We start from the raw sequence: 16,366 nt of genomic DNA, 5'->3' as shown, positions 1-16,366 counted from the left end.
CCAGATCGGCTGCTGCTTCAGGTGCATGTAAAGGTAAATCTTCTCCCCTCGCTTGTCCTTAGGACTCTGTGGTGTTACTAAGGAAAACAGAAGTGAAGTGTGAGAGTTCAGGAAGATGAAGGGACAGAGGTATGCAGAGCTAGAATGGCAGTCATGGAAATACAAGGCTGATAAGCAAGAAAACTATCAATGATGTGGCTGCAGGAATGTGCCTGCGATCACATCACCTCAGGCCTCCATTTCAGGAGACCTCAGGTGGGGATCAGAGGGCTGAAAGCACAGATACCTCTGGAGCACAGGAAGAGGAGGCTGCACACCAGACAATCCATATTCATAAGAGTCTATGGGAACTGCTGGCGTTTGGTATGGTCGCCTGCATGTGCATGGACCTGGCTGAATTACACCACAGCGGTATTGTGCTTAGTTCTTCCTTATAGCATAGGGCAAAGCCAGTCAGATTCCCAGGAAGCCTTTGAGCAGATCTAGGAATTCAGGCAAACCAAGAGAGCCCATCAGAAATACAACACAGGGGGCAACGGGAGAAGCTTACCGGGCTGATCTTTGAACTGGTTTTCACCATCCCTAAAACAAATAAAAGCTGTGGTTATAACGAGATGGCCAAAGACAACCCACCCACAACTGCAGCTAAACTTCCCCTGTCCTATTTCCTTTCCTCCATGCTCACTTCTGTTAACATTTGACTCACATTTACTTAGAAAATGAGAGAATGAGCGCTTAATCCTTATTCAAATATATATATATATATATATATGTTTAACAACCTGGATTTTTTTCAGGTTTATGCAAATAATTGAAGACCTCCCAATATTTGGAATGCAAATATGAATTGGAACATAACAGCGGCAGAAAATCCCAACTGGTTTGGGCTGATCTACTAATCAAATCCCAAGACCTTTGGGAGAATAAGAAATGTAGTCATAATGAGAGAAGGGGACATGATTAAAGCAAGATAAATTGATTGTAAAATCATTAAACCCCTTCCTAATCCATGCACATATTTTTCAGTACTAACTCGCTCTTCTTGGCAAGTGGCCCTTTCAGCTTGGTCTCCAGCCCACCAAAGAAGCCCTTCATGTTTTCCGTCTTAGTTGAAGTGTTCTTCAGGAGTCGCTCTGCAATGTCTTTCTTCTCTGCCAACCAGCTGTTAGCAGACTTCAGGTAGGCATCGATGCTGCCTGTTCCCACCAGCTTGGGCTTAGACTCTGCAGGTGGGGGATGTGTTTTCCCTGCAAGGAAGTTACAGTCAGCAGATGGTAAGGACATTCATTGCTTCGTCTGATCAGAATACAACTGCAAAGAGAAATGTCTTTTACCTTTTTTTTTTTCGTGGGGAGGAATTTTGAGTTCTCCACAATACATGGATGTCTTTTCTTCATGTTTAAAATAGGATTATAAGTTAATCATGGTTAACTCTGTGATTAATGTAGCATCTCCTATCTCATCCAAACATCTCTTCCACTCCCATCCCCTGTCCAGTATCCTTCTCCTCACCCACAATTCAGCATCATCAGCCATTCCATACCACACTATCTGAAAAGTGGTCTTCCGTTGCTCTATGGCAAAAGGAGCACTAAACATTTCCTGCCTGCAACCTGTTCTAAAGCTTTCCTTCCAAGGCAGGACAGACCAGAGGGAAAGCCCCAGAGCAGGCAACATACTGTATATGCAAGACTGCCGCTGCTGCATACGAGACCTAGATCTTTTGCTTTTCCCTTCCCTACCTCCTTTTTATTTTAGCAATGTAACCCTTCCCTTTGCCCTCTTATGTGTGATGTTGTTCACAAAACTTGTCTACCTATGTATTTACATTTGTCTACAATTCTGTTGTTTTAAAATTTTTTTAAATATGCAATGTTGTAAACCGCTTTGGCAATGAAAAGTGGTATATCAAGCCTTAATAAACTTGAAATAGAAGACCACTTTTAAGGTAGACCAGTGAGAGTGGAGGTGGAGACGTCAAGCAAAAAAAAAAAAGGAATTGACCCCAAAATAGCCACACAGAAGAAAATCCAGAGAAAACCAAAAAAACTCTGTGGAGTGACGATGGGTAGAGAGAGGGAAGTGAGCTGCAGACCCACAAACTTGAGGGACCACCAGTAGAAGCTATTGGTCAAGGTGAAGAGTAGAGAGTTGCATGGGTACAGGGCCAACAGGAATCCACCCCCCCCCCCCCCCCGGGGTCACAGGGATGGAAGCACCTCTTGCAGGGCTCCCGTGGTACCTGTCTTCTGGCAGCCTCCTCCTCCTCCTTCCTTCAAGGCAGCCACACATGTTTTTTCACAAAGCTGCAGGCAACAGTTCCAACATGCTGCCCATGGCTGACCAGAAGCATTCCCTCTGACATCAGAGAAGCATCAGAGGGAAAGCTTCCGCGGGGTGGGGCACATTGGAGGAAGGGGGCACAAACTACACAGAATGAAGGGAGCACGTTGGGATACAGAAGGTGAGGGAATAAACTTGGAACATAGGAGAGAAGGAGGGAGGGAGGGAAAGATGCTAAGGTGAGGGAGGGAATAGAAAAGGGAGAATTATTGGGTATGGGTGTGTGAGGAAGAGGGAAAGGAACAAAAAGGAGAGTTGTTGGGCATGGTAATGGGAGGGGAGTGAGGTAGAGATGAATGGGGAAGACAGATGAGAGGTAGAAATGTTGGATGTGGTGGTGGAGAAGGAACAGTGGGACAGATGAAAAGGGATGCAAGAGAGAAGAATGTTGGACATGGTAGTAGAAGGAATGGATGGAAAGGTGCAGCATGGTGTTGGAGAGGGGTGATAAAAGGGAAAATGTTGGGCATGGGGCTGGAGGGCAGGGACAGAAGATGCTGCACAGGGTCTAGGAGATATAAGAGGGAGAAATGTTGGACATGGCAGCAGAAGGGGTGGGAAAGATGCACCCTGGATCTGGATCCCTTTCTCTCTCTCTCTCTTTCCTTACTCTCTTTGCAGCAAAGGAAGGGAATGAGGGAGAGATAGATTGTAGACAGTGAAAGAGAGGATAACACTGCACATGGGGGTGGAGGAGAGAGAGGAAGAATGCTGTGAAAAGGGGGGGGGGGGATATTGGATCCAGGACAGAAAGGAGTGAGGATGCTATACCATAGGAGAGAGGGAAGAGAGAGTGAGAAATAAAGGACCATGGTAGGAGGAACTAATGGACAGAAACTGCTTGAAGAATTTGCAGAAGACAGGAGGAAAGCAGAAAAGAGAAACTGGAACCAACTTGATAGAAAAATAAATCTCCAGACAACAAAGGTAAAAAAAAGGAATTTATTGACCGAAATGTTTTGGGAAATGTACAGCTGTATATAGCAGATGTTTTTGAATTGTGTTCAATAGAAAAGGAAATGCATTTCTGTTTTTATTTCTCCAGTGTTGAAGTATTTGCTGACCCTTGCTGTAGCATCACCAACTGACGATTTTCTCCAAAGGTAGTTGGAACTCCCTTCTACCAAGCATGGCAGTTGCTGGCAGCATCCTCGAGCCATTGAGGTACCAGCATCAGTGGCTTATGGACGTTATTGCTGCCTGTCTCTGGCAGAGACCCATTTAAAAAGCATGTATTCTTTCTAATTAATATTTCCAAATTAATAAAGTGTCTTTGCTTATTTGTAAATGGGTCTCTACCAGAGCCTCTAATTCAGTAGCATAATTAAATAACTACTTCTGAAGTTTATGGGGATGGGCAGAGACAGAAGAGATTACTTGCGGGCACAGGTTTGATTTCTGCCCCTGCACAACTCTTTAGTGAGGAACTTCAGCAGCCACAAGAAAAGCTTGATGTAGTTCACCAATATGTGTCACTGCTCATGGGGGTGGAGAGGAGGAAAGGAAGAGAGAGAGATAGATAATGGATCATAGGAGAGAAAGGGATGATAGACCTGGAAGAGAAGAGGGATGGAAGGAAGAGAAATGAAGAGGTTGGATCTGGAGGGAGGAGGGGGGAGATGAGTAGTTCTTTATGGAAGGCAAGGAGGGTGGGATTACATATGCCACCTTTCTGTGGCTATAGTCAAAGCAGTTTACATATTACATACTAGTACTTATTTTGTGCCTAGGGCTATGGAGGGTTAAAGTGACTTGCCCAGAATCACAAGGAACTGCAGTTGGAAATATATATTACCGGTACTTGTGTGATTAAACACAATTAAATTTTTTTAAATCATTAAATTATTCATGATTAAAAGTTTTAATCAAAATGCAGCTCTAGTTTAAAAATGTAATATATTGTCACAACACTGACAGGATGGACCTAGTCATGCCCTTAAACATAAGACTTACCACATTGGGTCAGCCCAGAATCCTGTTTCTAATAGTGGCCAGTCCAGGTTACAAACACCCGGCAGAATCCCAAAAAGTAGAATGATTCCATTTAAAGGTTTAATCAAGAGATAAGAATATAATATTTATAACATATTTTTGATTAAAATATTTGTGGGAAGAGTATAAATGTATGTATTTAAGATAATATTAGAAAGAAATTCAAGTGATGTATATAAGTTTTAATTGATGTAATATTGTGTACTTGATGTAAGATGGAAAAATAAATAAAGAATTTGAGAAAAAAAAAAAGAATGATTCCATATTACTTAAGCTCAGGGATAGGCAGAAAGTGACTTTCTCCAGGTCTACCTTAATAACGCTTTATGGACTTTTCATCCAGGAATTGTTTTTAAACCTAGCAGCATTAAGTGCTCTTACCACTTCTTCTGACAAAGACTTCTACAGCTTAACTATATATTGAGTGAAAAAAACATTTACTCCTGCTTCAAAAGCACTCCTGTGTAATTTCATAGCCAGTTCAGGTCTTTTGTTTGTTGGCCAAGACCGGAGTGCTGCAGAGAAAGCATTCACAGCATCGCTTGTGGCGAAATTCTATCAAGTGGGCACTAACGAGCAGGGGCTGATTACATACCTAAATGTAAATGCCAAAAATCTGCCTAAGTGAGATTCTGTACATGTGTCTCTAATTTGGGTCACAAAAAATAGATTGTTGTTAATGAGGGATCATAGTGCCATAACTCAATCAAGTTGTACTGGAATACTCTCCCACTCCAGCAGCAAAAAATTACATAAATAAGAGTCAGTGTACTTAATCAGTTGTGTTAGAAAGATATGGTGCCTGGGAAATGAAAAATACTACCCCGTCTCCATCTCTCCAATTACTTTGTCACACGCTTCCCCCAAACACACATTCTAGCACCTTCTCACTCAGGAAACAAGCACAAAAGCTGCAGTTCTTGTTTGTAAGAGCTCTTTCAGCCACAAGGTGGCGCATTTTGACAAACTAAGTTTCAATACCTGGGAAGCCCTAGAAAGCAGGACAGGACCAGGTGAAGCCCTGGAGAAAGAGGAAGGGGAGGCAGACCGAGACTGCCATGCTTCCTGTAGTTCTGCAGACCATAATCCCAATACATCTTGACATGTAAGAAAAGGAATGGAGCAGCAGCGTTATTTACTGTGGTTTCCAGCCTAGTCCTCAGGAACCATCTGGCAAGATGGATTTTCAGGATATCCACAATGAATATGCATGAGAGATATTTGCATGCTAATAAATTTCATGCATATTCATTGTGGATATCCCAAAAAAATCAGACTGGCCAAGTGGTCTCGGAGGATTGGGTTGGAAACCATTGATTCAGAAGGATCCCATGGAAGTAGAAGCAACTGCAATCTTGGCTGTGCAGAATTGCTACCGAAAGCAAAGAATACAAGTTGCAAAAGTAAACAGGGCAGAAATTAGGATTTTTGCTGTTGGCCACAATATTTTTTAAATAAAACATTGAGTTAATTTTAGCCGACTCCATCGCTGGAAACAAAACACACTGGTTACTGCATTTGAACAGACAAGCAGATGGAAGTTACCTGTATTAACTAGACTTTTGCTGTGTCGGAGGCTACTGACGGTACAGTGCACAGCGGCTGCTAAGAAAGCGAACAGAATGCTAGGCATAATCAAGAAGGGTATTACAACCAGAATGAACGAAGTTATCCTGCTGCTATATCGGGCAATGGTGCGCCCGCATCTGGAGTACTGCATCCAATATTGGTCGCCGTACCTTAAGAAGGATATGGCGATACTCGAGAGGGTTCAGAGGAGAGCGACACGTCTGATAAAAGGGATGGAAAACCTTTCATTCGCTGAGAGATTGGAGAAACTGAGTCTCTTTTCCCTGGAGAAGAGGAGACTTAGAGGGGATATGATAGAGACTTACAAGATCATGAAGGGCATAGAGAGAGAGAAAGGGAGACAGAGAGAAATAGAGAGAGAGAGAGAAAGGGAGAGAGACAGAAATAGAGAGAGATAGATAGAGAAAGATTGGAGGAACTGGGACTCTTTTCCCTGGAGAAGAGGAGACTTAGAGGGGATATGATAGAGACTTACAAGATCATGAAGGGCAGAGAGAGAGTAGAGAGGGACAGAAAGAGAGAGAGACATAGAGAGAGAGAGAGAGAAAGGGAGAGAGACAGAAATAGAGAGAGATAGATAGAGAAAGATTGGAGGAACTGGGACTCTTTTCCCTGGAGAAGAGGAGACTTAGAGGGGATATGATAGAGACTTACAAGATCATGAAGGGCATAGAGAGAGTAGAGAGGGACAGAAAGAGAGAGAGAAAGGGAGACAGAGAGAAATAAGAGAGAGAGAGAAAGGCAGAAAATTGTCCAATCCCTTCTTGAACCCTAATACCGTATTCTGTCCTATCACATCCTCTGGAAGCGCATTCCAGGTGTCCACCACAAGTTGGGTAAAGAAGAACTTCCTGGCATTTGTTTTGAATCTGTCCCCTTTCAACTTTTCTGAATGCCCTCTTGTTCTTTATTTTTTGAAAGTTTGAAGAATCTGTCCCTCTCTACTCTCTCTCTGCCCTTCATGATCTTGTAAGTCTCTATCATATCCCCTCTAAGTCTCCTCTTCTCCAGGGAAAAGAGTCCCAGTTCCTCCAATCTTTCTCTATCTCTCTCTATTTCTGTCTCTCTCCCTTTCTCTCTCTCTCTCTCTATGTCTCTCTCTCTTTCTGTCCCTCTCTACTCTCTCTCTGCCCTTCATGATCTTGTAAGTCTCTATCATATCCCCTCTAAGTCTCCTCTTCTCCAGGGAAAAGAGTCCCAGTTCCTCCAATCTTTCTCTATCTATCTCTCTCTATTTCTGTCTCTCTCCCTTTCTCTCTCTCTCTCTATTTCTCTCTGTCTCCCTTTCTCTCTCTCTATGCCCTTCATGAAATAGAGAGAGATAGATAGAGAAAGATTGGAGGAACTGGGACTCTTTTCCCTGGAGAAGAGGAGACTTAGAGGGGATATGATAGAGACTTACAAGATCATGAAGGGCAGAGAGAGAGTAGAGAGGGACAGATTCTTCAAACTTTCAAAAAATAAAGAACAAGAGGGCATTCAGAAAAGTTGAAAGGGGACAGATTCAAAACAAATGCCAGGAAGTTCTTCTTTACCCAACATGTGGTGGACACCTGGAATGCGCTTCCAGAGGATGTGATAGGACAGAATACGGTATTAGGGTTCAAGAAGGGATTGGACAATTTTCTGGAGGAAAAGGGGATAGAGGGGTATAGATACAGGATTACTGCACAGGTCCTGGACCTGTTGGGCCGCCGTGTGAGTGGACTGCTGGGCACGATGGACCTCGGGTCTGACCCAGCAGAGGCATTGCTTATGTTCTTATACTGTTGATTAGTACCAGCAATATAGCAGAACCAAGACTGACCCAAGTGTTGCCACACTCTCCTTATAACACTATACAAGGCTCCAAGCAAAAGACATAGAAGAAACATGAGGCGGAAGAAGGCACAAGATGCCCCAAAAGAATATTACACAGTCGATTGTATCAGTGTAAAATGTGTCAGAAGCAGACAAAGAGTTATTTTTTTTTTTTGCTCTGAAGGGCTGCTGAAGGCTGGTCAGCTCCATCATTATTGTGAGAAGCTGGAGATGGAAATTGACCTAAGGCTAATGGCATTTCACAGCTGGTCAATTTAGGTGAACTAATGATAGATGCCAGGATCTAAATGGGCCAGGAGCAGCAGGGTGACTCAGCAGCAGTGCTGTGCAAAAATACCTAGGCATGATTGCTGTGTCTGTGTTTTACTGTCTGGGGAAGCTACCTAATCCCAGACAGAGCTCAAAGGTAATGCCTGCTGGCTACAACTTGGGTGCACGTTTACCAGATTCCAGAGGGAGTCAGTCCCTAAAGTCTCCTGGCCAAGGACCAGCACTGCAAAGTGTGGGCCAGGGAAAATTATGTTATGGCTCCAAAAATATATCAAAGAAGAAAAAACACTCATCAAGTTCAAAGGAATGCTAAAGTGCTGGCTGGAACTTTCGAGAACTGACCCACGCGAGACAATTAGTTTTGGGGTTTTTTTTAAAGGAAACAACTAAAATTTTTATCTTTCTAATGTTCTGACTTACGAGTCAACCTCTTGCACCCCTCTAAAACAGATTCTCCTACCTCCCTATGTTTGGACCTTTTTTGTTCTTCTTTCCTGTATTTATTGTAGTTCCTCCTGCTCTCCCCACTTGTAAGTATATAACGTCTTGGTCTTCAATGTATTTTAAACAGTATGGACTCCCACTGTTATTTAAAATCGCTTAGAAATTACGATAATGCGATTGAATCAAAATTCTAATAAAACAATGAAGATGTCTGCTGTCCGGACTTGTAGATCGAAGCAGAGAGGCAACCAGCGGCAGCAGATAAAAGGTAACCCAATCAGGTGAAATTGAGTAAGTGGGGACAAAAAAAGCAAACATCAGTACAGCAATCACGTTTTATTGAAACACAACACAGACATGATGAAGGCACATTCTGGCAAATGCTTGCATCAGGGGTACATTGTTGCATTAAGATGTCACAGACAATGGGTGAGGAAAAAGGGCCACAATCCAGTCAGGTCTTCAGGATTTTCCCAATGAATAAGCATGAGATCTGTTTGCATGCACTGCCTCCACCGTATGCATACTCGGGAAATCCTGAAAACACAGCTGATTGCAGCCCTTGTTCCCCACCCCATCACAGATGCTGAAAAATAAAAACCATCTATGGCATGACCATATGGCAGCATATCAACTAAAAATGGAGTTTGAAATGTGGCTGCTTGGGGTCTGTGTTATGTTCTGATAAATCACGGTGGTTGACTTACTAATGCTTGCTTTTGTCCTTACTTACCCTGTTTCTCCTGACTGGGTTACCTTGTATTTAATTACTAGTCTTTAAGCCCATTACATTAACGGGTGCTAGAATGTGTGTGTGTGTCTTTCTTTCTTTATCTCTGCTTGGCTGCTTTCTGTCTATCTGTCTTTCTTTCTTTCTCTCTCTCTTTCCTCTGCTGTCCACCACCACCTCTTCCCTGCTCCCCCTGTCCAGCAGTAGGCCTTCTCCCTTCCTTTTTTTTTAAATTCTTTATTCATTTTTAAAAGTTTCCAAAAGTGCAACATAAGATACAATCACTTGACACTTTAACATCACTTAATATTCCATCAAAAACTAATATACATAAAATATCCCCTCCCCTTATATCCTCAATTGTATTTAAACATAAGAAAACATAACATAACATATCCCTCCCCCCCTCTGGACGTGTATAAATAAAGGGAAAAACAATATTCATTCTATACAGTAATTTGTTAATGGCCCCCAAGCATCCTTAAATTTCCTAAAATGCCCCTGATGTATAGCAATTACTCGTTCCATTGATCTCCCTGTCCAGCAGTAGGCCTTCTCCTTTCCCTGCTCCCCCTGTCCAGTATCTGCTAGCCCGGGCAGCCTCGGAGCTTTTGCTAGGCCAGCCCACCTCACATTATCGAAGTGGGCCGGCCTAGCTAATGCCCTGTGGCTGCTGCGTTTGCTGGTCCGGGGCTGAGAAGAGGCAACCCAGCAGCGCAGGAGTCAAACCGCCACCGCTGTTGCAAGCCGCTCCACGCGCCTGAAATAAAATTCAGCACGGAGGCACACACACAATATCTGTCCCATTAAAAAAAAATAAAAACACAAGCCGAGCTGCTCCCCCCGCCATATGATGATGGACACCTCTGCGACAGTGACAAACCCAGAGAGAGAAGAGGGATGCCTACTCCCTTCTGCTTCAGTAACCCGGTTTTGCATCCAGGCCACTTGGAACTCCCCTTCCCCCAACATTCCTCCAACTCTCCCTGACACCATCCCCACCCTACATGAATATTTCCCTCCCACAACCCTACCAACAAGTCCCCAAAAGACATCCCTAGTGGGCTGGGAGGGGAGATCAGCTAAGAACCCCCCAGTCCCTCCCCCATACCTCATTGTAAAAGCCTGCAAGAGGGATGCCCAGTCCCTCTTGCCAGCAAGCTCACCTCTTTAAAATGGCAGGCCTTCCTCTTCCTGGTGCATCCTGGGATGCAGGCCTAAGAATCTGATTGGCCTGGATACCTTAAGCCCCTCCTATGGGAGTGGCCTTAGGTATTCAGGCCAATTGGAGTCTTAGGCCCCTCCCCAGTGCAACCCAGGATGTACCGGGAAGGTTGCACAAGACCCTGATTGGCACAGATACCTAAGGCCCCTCCCATAGGAGAGGCTTAAGGTACCCAGGCCAATCAGGGCCTTAGGCCCCTCCCTGGTGCATCCCAGGATGTTTTGGGAAGGGAAAGGCCCGCCATTTCAAAGAGGCGGGCCTGCTGACAAGAGGGAGTAGGCATCCCTTTTGCTGGCTTCTATAATGAGGTATGGGGGAGGGGCTAGGGGGGTTGCTTGAGTTGGGGAGGTTCTTAGCTGACCCCCCCAGCCCACTAGGGCTGTCTGTTGGGGTTTTGTTGGTAGGGTAGTGAGGGGGGAGCGTAGGGTTTAGGTGGCCCGGATGTACTACCAGGTTGCTGAGGCAGAAAGGAGTGGACATCCTTCCTGTGTCTCTGGGTGTGTCACTGTTGTGGGGTGTTCGGGGACTAGCAGTTGTCGGGGTAGAGGGGGGTTGCGACAACTGTGGTCAAGAGGGGGAGGGCCAGCTCTTTTCTTTTTTTTTAAATGGGGACAGATCTTGTGCGTGGGTAACACACACAGCATCTGTGTCCATTGAAAAAATAAGAAAAAAAAGGTTTCCTGCCCCAAACAGCAGAGTGGCAGAAGGCTGCTTCGGGGCTCCCCTGCCTCTCAGCTCTTTGGGCTTCCCCTGCCGACTCTGCACATCTGTGAGAGTCACTCTCACAGCAGTTCATTGGCAGGATCAGACACTCTTTTGGAATCGGCCAAAAATCAGACCGCTGCTGACCCACGCGGTCTTACTGACTCTGTTTAGTGCATCTAGGCCTTAGTCCTGTCAACATTTGCTGCTTAGTTACTTCTTGGGACAGAATGTTTAACAAGAGCGCAAGTTCTTACCAATATAGTAATAGGTGAAACACATGGTCATGAGGTTCTTGGCAGGCCCAAAATCATCCATTTGGTGGCATCTGAGAAAGAAAAAGAAAATAGGTGAATTATTGCCTGCAGAACAACATCAGAGATAACCCAGGTATAAATGTGTGATCAAATGGATGTTTTACAGAGTCTTCTGGATCATTACTGGCTGGGGGAGGTCTAGAGAATGTCACATACTGGGATTTCCAGTGCCTAGGAACCAATGCTTGTATCCACGCCCTCCCTACCCCTGCAGCCACCCAACCTCAAGAGATTGCAGTACACAGTCCCAACTTTACTCTAATTTGCTCTTCCTACCTACCCATGTGGTTAACAGCTTATATCAGTTACTTGGCCAGCATGGTGGGCCAACTATTTCTACAGTATATTTCAAAGAGCTATGACTGAAGCAGAAAAGGTGCTAGCAGCCGGAGGTGCAGGTTAAAGATGTGCCTGCCCATCAAGCCACTAAGTCCACTCTCTTATGGTCAGCTGAGATCAGGCTGCAGGAGGGCCAGGGAAATAGTAGACAGACAGACAGACAACAGATAGCGCTATAGGTGGCAGGCAAAGCAACACTGAACAACAACAATTTATTATTTCTATATTATACATGCAAGAGACCATCTCTGCTCAGAAGAGCTTACAATCTAATTATGACATACACATAGAAGGGGCTAAAAGGTGGTAGGGGACTATTAAAGGAATGACAGACAGATGTGTTGGTTGGGTCAGTGTTTAAATGCAGCTTCAAATAAGTAGGTTTTTAGTGTAGCTTTGAATACTGCCAGAGACGGAGCCTGACGTAGCGAGCCAGGCAAGTTGTTCCAAGCATGTGGCGCAGGAAGTAGAAGGGACGGAGATGGGAGTAGGTGGTAGAGGAGGAGGGTATAGAGAGGAGGGACTTGTCTGATGAGCAGAGTTCCCAGAGGGGAGTATACGGGGGTAACAAGAGAGGAGAGATACTGATGAGCTGTAGAGGGAGTACACTTGAACGTAAGAGGAGATGGAGCGGGAGCCCATAAAGCAACCTGAGGAGAGGAGTAATGTGGGTATAATGACCCTGGCAGAATGAGGCACGCAGCAGCGTTCTGAACAGATTGAAATGAAGAGATATGGCGTAACGGTAAACTGGTGAGAAGCATATTGCAGTAGTCCAGATGAGATGTGACGAGGGCATCGATGAGGGTTTTGGCAGTGTGCTCAGAAAGGAAAGGATGGATTTTAGCAATGTTATAGAGAAAGAAACAGCAAATTTTGGCAGTCTGTTGGATATGAGAGGAGAAGGAGAGTGACAAGTTGAAGATGATCCCGAAGTTGCAAGCTGATGAGACAAGGAGGATAAGGGCATTATCCACTGCTATAGAGAATGGGGGAAGGGAGAGATGGGATTTAGGAGGAAAGATATGGAGTTCAGTCTTGGCCATGTTTAATTTTAGATGGCAGTGAGACATCCAGGTAGCAATGTCAGAGAGGCAAGCCGAGACTCGGGCCTGGATTCCTGTAGAAATTTCAGGCGTGGAGAGGTAGATTTGCCGTCGGAAGGAAGGAAGGAGGAAACGGGACACAATCCACACCTGTGTCGGAAGTCCGATGCAGTCGGGGATCTTGAGAGGAGCCACCGCTGCGTCTAGAGAGACAGCTGGGACTGAAGGAGCCAACGGCAGAAATCGTAGCTCGGGGAGCCACAGCTCCGCCTCTTCCGACCTCGCCGCTCCTCCTCTTCGGGCAGTAGCAGCATTTAAAATTTGCTGCTATTGCCGGCTTCAGGCCTTCCTCTCTGGCGAGTCCTGCCTACTTCATGTTTTCATGAAGACAGGACCCGCCAGAGAGGAAGACCTGAAGCCGGCAACAGCAATTAATTGTAAATGCTGCTGCCCGATGAAGTTCAAGGAGGAAAGGGAACAGAGGGGGAGAGAATGGTAGGGCATGGAGGTAAGGAGGAAGGTATGGGGGAGGGGGAGGAAAATGCTGCACAGGGAAGTGGGGTGGGAGGGAAATATTGCAGCACAGGGAAATGGAGGGGCAGAAAAAGGAAGGGAGGCATACTGCTGGACAGGGGGAGCAGGAAAAAGGGGTTGATGGACAGGGAAATAGGTGCTGATGGACAGGGGGGGCACAAAAAGGAAGGGAGGCGTACTGCTGGACAGGGGGAGCAGGAAGGAGGTGCTGATGGACAGGGGGGAGGTAAAACAAAGGGAGAAGGGCTGCTGCTGGATAAGGTGAGCAGTGATGGGGTGGTGGAGGACACAGGGGAGGTAAAAGGAAGGGAGAATGGACAGGGGGAGCAGGCAAGGGGTGGTGGTGGACAGCCAAGGAAAAAAAAAAGAAAGACAGAAATACAGAAAGGGGCTAAGGAGAGAGAAAAAGAAATAAAGACAGACACACACATATATATTGTAGCACCCGTTAATGTAACGGGCTATAAGACTAGTAAAACAATAAATGATCTAAAGTTCCATTCATTAAGGCTTTTTGGCAGTCTATTTGGGATCAAATAAATTGCTTGTTAGAAAATCATGTAGCTTTGTCATATGACACAATTTTATTTGGCATGTCCATGAGAGCTAAAAGTCAAATATCTGCTAATAATAACAAGCTTTTGATGATATTGACAGGAGTTGCCATCCAACAAATAACATATAATTGGAAGGATTATAAAAGGCTGAATTATTGTTTCTGGTGGAATTCAGTTTGTCATGTATATAAAATAGAAAGAGCGTTGGCAGTGCAAAAAGGTTATTATAATAAATTTAAGGATGTGTGGGGACCATTATTAAATTATTATCTATATAATAAAACCGTAGGCGGCGCATGCGCAGTCTTATCAGCGTGCTTCCATGATCCGTATGTCCGTGGCCGCCAAGACTGCAGCATGCCCCGCGCTTACTACGGCCCCACGCGGCACTTCACTCCATTTTCGCCAGAGCGGTTTGCCCAGATAGGGGAAGCTGAACAGCTCACTCCCGCCTCTGCTCGACTTCCTGTTCACAACCCCCCCCCCCCAAACAACCGCATAGGAAAAACTCACTCCCTGCTCTCCTGCCACGGCGTTTGCTTCCTCTACTCGGCACGGCGCTTTACCCGGCAGACATTTAATAAAAGGTTGCCTCCCCCTGCCGCTCTGAATACCTGACCGCCTAACTTTAAACCCGCGGCTGCAGCTGCTTTGAAGACCTGGCCTGGCCGCCTAACTTTAAAACCACGAGCTAAACAGGTATGTAGTTCTTCCTTTCACCTGAACTCGCCTGCTCCCAGTGGGCCAAGAGAGAGGGGGGAGTGGCTGCCGTGGTGATCTGGCCGACTCCCTGGTGACAGGAGCCGCGGCGGCACCTTTAAAGTGAAAAAATAACTGTGGCAAGGGAGCCGGCCAACTGGCAGTTCAAGTTGGAGCTTCAGTCTGGCCTGCTCCCTGCCGTATTGTATTTTTTAGTTGAAAGAAGCGGCGGTGGCTCCTCTCACGATCCCCGCCTGGGTCAGACTTCCGACGCAGGTGGGGATCATGAGAGGAGCCACCGCCGCGTCTTTCAAATAAAAAAATACAATATGGCAAGGCGGGCAGGGAGCAGGCCAGACCAAAGCTCCAACTTGAACTGCCAGTTGGCCGGCTCCCTTGCCACAGTTATTTTTTCACTTTAAAGGTGCCGCCGCGGCTCCTGTCACCAGGGAGTCGGCCAGATCACCACGGCAGCCACTCCCCCCTCTCTCTTGGCCCACTGGGAGCAGGCGAGTGAAGCCCGGTACTTCCGGGTAGCTAAGGGGCGGAGCGCGGCGCGTGCTCAGGGTCCGGGTGGAGAAGCCGGTGCTACAGCCGCTTGCACACATTAGCACTGGCTAACGCAACCCGGGTAAGGGAGGTCAAGTTTGGGAGGATCGCTCAGACTTGGGACTGGCGTTCACCTTCGGATGGAACAGTAACCTGCTCCAGGGGAGCCGGACGACACCCACATGTAACAGATCAGCACTACCCCCGATTTCCCGAACCCCCACCTCCCCCCAAGCAACAACAAAAACTACTCCCGATGCCTGCGGCTGTGACCCCCCCACCCCAAGTAAACTCCCCTGGAGCAAGATCGGATGCCCGGAAAAGGGGGGAGGGATAGATCACTCCCAACCGTTCGAGGAGAACTGAGGGCTGGAAGAGTAGGTATGAGAAGGGGGTTGGGTTTGGGGGCTATAAAGGAATATGTGAGAGAAGGGAGCTGGGGATGAAAAAAGGATGAGATGGGAGAAGGGGGGCTACAAAAGGGGGCATGTGAGAGAAAGGGGCTGAAGACAGGAGCTGGAAGAATAAGTGAAGGGGGAATGAAGAGGGAGTTCTATGGAGGTGAAGGACAGAGAAAGGGGACAGATTTTTAAGTTGGTGAAAAAAGGTGGAAATAGGGAGGGTAAAAGGGGAAATGGGAGCCTGAATAGAGGGGGTAAGACATAAGAAGAATAGCCATACTGGATAAGACTAATCTATTCTAGCACCCGTTAATGTAAGGTGATGATGGACAGAGGGGATGTAAAACAAAGGGGCTGCTGCTGGATAAGGTGAGCAGTGATGGAGTGGTGGAGGACACAGGGGAGGTAAAAGGAAGGGATAATGGATGGGGAGCAGGCAAGGGGTGGTTGTGGACAGCCAAGGAAACCTCCCCCCCAAAAAAAAACACAGAAAGCGACTAAGGAGAGAGAAAAATAAATAAAGACAGACACACACACACATATATTCTAGCACCCGTTAATGTAACGGGCTATAAGACTAGTAATCAATAATTTAATAATAATAACTTTATTTTTGTATACCGCAGTACCACAAACAGTTCAGAGCGGTTTACAATGTAAGAGACTGTACAGACACAGCGAAGATACAGTGCAAGGGAACGTGCTATGCAGTTGAGCGTAGTTTACAATGCAGTTTACAATGCAGGGGACTGTACATATTCGGCATGGGTGATTATATAGCGAAGATACAATGCAGATTTACCATGC

General features: G+C 45.9%; 1 protein-coding gene across 1 annotated transcript in view; it reads right to left on the bottom strand.

Annotated features, from left to right (window-relative positions):
* KIAA0513 (KIAA0513 ortholog) overlaps positions 1-16,366 on the bottom strand; it is a 162,058-nt gene that overhangs the window by 25,223 nt on the left and 120,469 nt on the right. Inside the window, exons 5-8 of the mRNA XM_033940708.1 lie at positions 11,375-11,445; positions 1,034-1,247; positions 551-582; positions 2-77 (exon numbers count right to left, since the gene is read on the bottom strand). Of these exons, the coding sequence (XP_033796599.1) occupies positions 2-77; positions 551-582; positions 1,034-1,247; positions 11,375-11,445 (393 nt within the window). The remainder of the gene's footprint in view (position 1; positions 78-550; positions 583-1,033; positions 1,248-11,374; positions 11,446-16,366) is intronic.

This window comes from Geotrypetes seraphini, chromosome 4 (assembly GCF_902459505.1).
Source record: "Geotrypetes seraphini chromosome 4, aGeoSer1.1, whole genome shotgun sequence".
Classification (NCBI taxonomy): Eukaryota; Metazoa; Chordata; class Amphibia; order Gymnophiona; family Dermophiidae; genus Geotrypetes; species Geotrypetes seraphini.
The sequence above is the reverse complement of the archived record's forward strand: the minus strand, read 5'-3'. Positions and strand labels throughout refer to the sequence as shown.